The sequence below is a fragment of the Callithrix jacchus genome, chromosome 6, assembly GCF_049354715.1.
Source record: "Callithrix jacchus isolate 240 chromosome 6, calJac240_pri, whole genome shotgun sequence".
NCBI lineage: Eukaryota > Metazoa > Chordata > Mammalia > Primates > Cebidae > Callithrix > Callithrix jacchus.
This window is the reverse complement of record NC_133507.1, coordinates 128,413,441-128,419,031: the sequence shown is the minus strand read 5'-3', so window position 1 is coordinate 128,419,031 and position 5,591 is coordinate 128,413,441. Positions and strand designations below refer to the sequence as shown.

At 42.7% G+C, this 5,591-nt stretch overlaps 1 protein-coding gene across 1 annotated transcript; it reads right to left on the bottom strand.

Moving 5' to 3' along the window:
* Positions 1–4,184: 4,184 nt before the first annotated feature.
* On the bottom strand, positions 4,185–4,853 carry LOC108592084 (large ribosomal subunit protein eL29). The gene has a single exon (XM_017973180.5). The coding sequence runs from the start codon at positions 4,818–4,820 to the stop codon at positions 4,347–4,349; it is 474 nt and encodes a 157-aa protein (XP_017828669.4). The 5' UTR covers positions 4,821–4,853; the 3' UTR covers positions 4,185–4,346.
* Between the last annotated feature and the right edge of the window lie 738 nt (positions 4,854–5,591).

Here is a 5,591-nt window from a genome sequence, read left to right as displayed (position 1 = left end):
CGTTTAGGGGAGGGTGTTAAGTGAAAATGCTGTATAAACTGCATGCTGTTTGCAAACGGTTGCCCACTGGGCCATACGGATATCTTGTCCAGCACCACTGGCTGTAGGTAAGGCAGATATCCTGTCCAGCTCAACCACTGCCAGTGGATTCTCTCCGCTGTATGTAAGCCTCTAATAGAAACCTATGTCTTGTTTGCTGGTTCTGAGTCTCTTCTTTATCCTCTTGAACCTGGTTCCTTCCTCATTGAGCTAAATAGGAGTTTGGCACAGCAGCCAGGAGCAAAGGTTTGGGGCAGATGCAGCACTGCACAAACACCCCAGAAGCCTACTCTTATGGACATATGAAAGAGAAAAGACAGTTCTCCAAGAAAGGCTATTGGCAGATAACACTGCGGGTGCCCACTATACTAGTGAAAGTAACATGCCCAGGGGAATGTCACTTCATGAATTCTACCACCCCGAAAGTTATCTCTATCTTTGCCCTAGTCAAAACAGTTATTGATGAGGGCAGCATGCTGATTACATTCAGGGGACACTTCAAACTGGGAGGAATAGCTAATATGTTAGGTGACAGAAAAAGAATGCTGAAAATTTGATGGGCTTTCCTAGTGCCCAAAAACAATAATATTATATATAATGAGATAAAGACTCTTTAAGTAGGTTATCAATTGGCTTGGCAATAACAGCAGAGAAGAGCCCATATTTGACAGTGATTAAATTTTAAAAATCTAAGAATTTTAGTTTACCATGAGCTGGTTGTGGCATGACTTGGCTTTAAATAAAGGATTTGCTATCTCAAGCTGCATTTACAAGTACAGTATCCAGATCGGATCAGAGTAGGGAGCAGGGAGTGTGGGAGAAGGTGGCTCCCTCTGTGCTCTGCGCTTATTAGACCAAAGGTGCATTCAGCTCTAGGCTCCATGTTAAAGACCTCAGAGATTGGAACTCAGGAGTAAAGGAATGCATAATTGTTTAGCACCTACTAATTACTAGATACTACAGAGAGATTTTAAAACACAGCCCCCAGGTTAGATGAGTTGTCTAGAAATTCAATTTTATGAAAAATGAAACTGAGATTGTTTTTCTGAGAGGAGAGAGGACCTCTAGAAGGAACAGGATAGCTGTGTTCAGATATATGAAAAGTTGTCATGTGGAGGTCTGTGCTGTTCAAGAATGTAAAAGAAGCACACCCAATGACTAATAGAGAGAAGCGAAGGCAGGTTTATGCTGAATAAGAAAGAGTTTTCTAGCAATTAGAGATGTTCTGTGTGATGAAACTGGTTACCAAGTGATGAGTCTATGCTGCCTCTGGAAGTGTCCAAGAAGAGACAGGGTTAACAACCGTCATACTAGCTTACTATATGCCATGTTCCATGCTACGTGCTTTATATATGCTATCTCAAATCCTCACAATAATCTGGCAAGGCAGAAAAAAATACTGGCAGTATTTTACAAATGAGGGACCTGAGGTCTAGAGGGGTTACCGCACTTGCTGAAGAGCTCATTACTTGTAAGTGGCACAGCCTGAATTCAAACCCATGTCTGTCTAGTTTCAAAGTAGTGAGATAGCCAAGTGAATTCCTGCCTTAGCAGGTGTATTAGTCTGTTCTCATGCTGCTAACAAAGACCTACCTGAGACTGGGTAATTTATAAAGGAAAGAGGATTAATTGACTCACACTTCCACGGGGCTGGGGAGGCTTCACAATCGTGGTGGAAGGCAAGGAGAAGCAAAGTCACATCTTACATGGCTGCAGGAAAGAGCATGTGCAGGGGAACTGCTCTTTATAAAACCATCAGATCTCATGAGACTTATTCACTATCATAAGAACAGCACAGGGAAGATCCACCCCCATGATTCAATTACCTCTCACCAGGTCTCTCCCACCACACATAGGAATTATGGGAGCTACAATTCAAGATGAGATTTGGGTGGGGACCCACAGCCAAACCACATAAGAAGGAGGCTGGAGAAGACAAATATTAAGGATTACTATTACTTATTTTACTAGTTTACTGAGCCTCAATTTCTGCCCAGTAAAATCTCTGTATGGGTATAGTGTACCTATAATTCTAAGTATACTTTTGGAAGAACAAACAAGATATTCTCCCTTTATGAGGTCAGAGTAAAGGAAAATAGAAACATCAGTAAGGATCTGCTAAATTGCAGAAAAAAGAATCCTTAACTCTCAATGGCTTAACCCAATACTTCTGCAGGGGTTGGTGGGGGAGTCTTCCCACCACAGTCAGGGAGCCTGGCTGGTGGAGGCTTTATCTCATTAAGTACTTACCTAATCACAGCAGCTGCAGACAGAAAGCATCTCAAACTATGCATTGGCTTTTAACACTTCTGCCTGGAAGCGATGCACAACCCTTCCACTCACATTTCTTTGGACAACACCTGGTCACACCTAACTTCAAAGAAGCTGAAGAAGTACAATCAAGTCATGAGACCAGAAATGCAAAGCCATACGGATTCGAGGCTACTTTTGTGATTTCCACAATCAAATTTTGATAACAGTCAATATTGAGTTGATATTTAAATTATAACTATGATCATTAAGAATTTTTGAAGGAAATATTGGCGGATAGATAGTGTGGAATGCATGCCCTGAAAATGTGGGGAATAATAAATTAGGTCTCATGATACCAAATCTTCTGAAGACAAGTCATGTTAGTGGTTTCCATTCTGTGTTGTGAAATGTCCCAGACACTTTTATAACAGGTAAGGGGTGAGGCTTCAGGCTCCTCTTCTTTTATCTCCTCAACTTTGTTCATCTGTTTTATTTGGGGTGTGGGGTACATGTCAGTATGTGTGGGTGTCTTTGATGAATTTTGGTTTCTCAGCACCCATTTCTCTCTTCTAACAGCTCCCAAATTTCCATTTGAAGAATTACACCCTTCATATTGTATAAAAGCTTCAAGATGTCCTGACTACCAGCCATACAGGCTATTGGTTTCTATGAGAAGCCATCCAGGTACAGCCAAACATGTGACCCCAGCTTAATCAGACTCTGTCCCCTTAGATTTTTACCCACAGACCCCAGCGACTACAATGGCAAAAGAAATGGTGAAAGTTCATTCATTCCCCCTTTGTAGCTCAGTATTAAATTATTTTCCAAGATATGGCTTATGTTTGAGCCCCAATCTAAGGAATCAAGCATTTGCCTGGTGCTCAATTATCCGAATCCAGATAGTTCCTATTGACTATCTGGCAGGAATGTTATATCATTAGCTGTATTTAAACTCATAAATATCAGCCATGAAGACTGAGGAGGTGGTGCCAGGGTGATCAAATTATTCATGGAAAATGGTGTCACGGTTGTGCAGAAAGGGCGCAACCCTAAAAAATACGTTATTCAAAGTCAGTGTGTGAGACAATGTTCTTTCTCTTTATCACAGAGAGAATTACCTGTATATTCAAAGTCTCATGCTTACATCCTCCCGTTAAATATGTGCAAGCTTTAGTATCTTCCAAGTGAATTTCCTTATGCTTCCTCATTAATTTCTCTTGCCTACAACCAAATAACCCTAAGTGTATAAAGTTTTATCAAGGTATGTTTTTGTTTTCTTGTTTGTTTTTTTGCAAAGAGTTCCATGCTAAAATATTAAAGTTTGGACCAAATGACTTTAGATGTTGCTCCTAGTCTTATGCTTTTAAGCTTAAAAAACAACAGAAGAAAATGCTTTTTGCATATCTGGCAGCTGACTCAATGCAAATGTTACCACCAGCAGAAACCACAAAGAAACCTAGGTCAGTAATATGATCATGCAAACGATGTCTCAATATCTTTCCCACCAATCTTCTTGCAGTGGCTTGTGAAGTTTAACTCTTTCTTAATATCTAAACATTTAAGAGCTGCAGGCTTGCTGCACGTTCTGGAGCTGTGTGATATGGGTTTCCCTTGCAAACCTCACTGTGTGCTTTTCTCTGTGATGAGGAATAGAAGCATTATGTCCTGTACTTACTGACTTTGAATGAGGTGGTTTCTGCACAACAATGACACCATTTTCGATCAATAATTTGTATCATCCTGGTACCACCTCTGCAGTCTTCCTGGCTGATACTCCTGAGTTTGAATATGGCTAATGATATAACATTCCTGCCAGATGGTCAATAAGAAATACCTGGATTTAAATATTTGGGCATCAGGCAAACACTTGATTCCTTAGATTGGGACTCAAACCAAAAGCTATCTTTGGAAAACAATTTTTTTTTTCCTGCCTCAGGTTCATTTATACAAATAGCACAGGAGGACCCCAGCCCCATGCAGATGGCAGTCCCGGGCGGGGGGGGAGGGCGGGGTTGCACCAGTCCTTCTGTCCTCACGTTGGCAGGCAAAGATATTTACTCTGAAGCCTTCGTAGGGGCCTGGGCATCTTTGAGAGCCTGAGCTGGAACTGAAGCTGGAGCTGCAGTCTGGGCCTTGGTTTGATCCTTGGCCTTGGCCTTGACCTTTGGCCGGCAGAGCCTGAGCCCCTTGGCAATGCATGCACGAGCACACTTCCCAAGCTTGGGGTGGGCAATGTAGGCAAGTCGATCGAGCTTGCGGCTGACACCCTTTGGGATCTTGGGCTTAACCTCCTTGGGCTTTACGAGAGCCCTGATGGCCTCGGCACGTGCACTCACGGCCTTGGCATTGTTGGCCTGCATCTTCTTTAGGCCCTTCTTGTTGTACTTCTTGGCAAAGTGCATGTTCCTCAGGAACTTGGGGTCCACCCCCTTACGAGATTCGTATCTTTGTGATCGGGGTTTCTTGATACCATTTCTGTGCCATTTTCGGGACTGGTTGTGTCTGGTGTGGTTCTTGGACTTGGCCATGTCTGCACCCAAGCCGCGGTTCCCGAAGCTCCTCTGGAAAACAATTTAATACAGGAATCATAAACATCATAATGAGCTGAGAATAGACCATGCATTCTTCTCACTAGAATGGATAGTTCGTATCTCATTAGGACTGTTGCATGTCTTCGAGTTCTAGCTGTGTGTTCTGTTTGGGATTCCTGTTATTATACAGGTTGCTGAGAGTTAACATGCATTTTCTCTGTGATCGATCCAATATCTGCTTATTTTGTTTATATCACCATAATGTTTACAGGTAATCTTGAAGATTTCATTGCCTCTAGGGAAGGTACTGCATCTCACCTCTTGCACATTACTCTTCTGTGGGAATCTGAACATTCTGTGTCTTGCACTGCCCAGAGGGGTCTACATTCCACTCCTGCCTTCTGCTGAGTCCCCATGCTGAAAGCCCACCTGCTTCAGTAATTCTCCAGTATCCCCCTTCCTGTCCCCCTCCCTTGATTATTGATGAGTTTTCTTGAGCTGCCATCACCCCATTAAATAACCCAGTTCTGCACTTCGTGAATGGTTTCCCACCCTCTGCAAAATAGGCACCTGCTTACCCAGAAAGCAGTCTGGTCTCTGCTAGGAAGGCCTGGCCTCTTGGCAGAGGGCCATCAGAAGAACATCAACCCAGCAGTGAAAACCAGTGTTTTTGTGTGTAAATGTTTTGTTTGTCTGCTTTGTTTTCTAGCTTTAAAAACATCACTTGGCCATCAAAAAAGCAGGCATATTTTGAGTGCTATCAGCAAG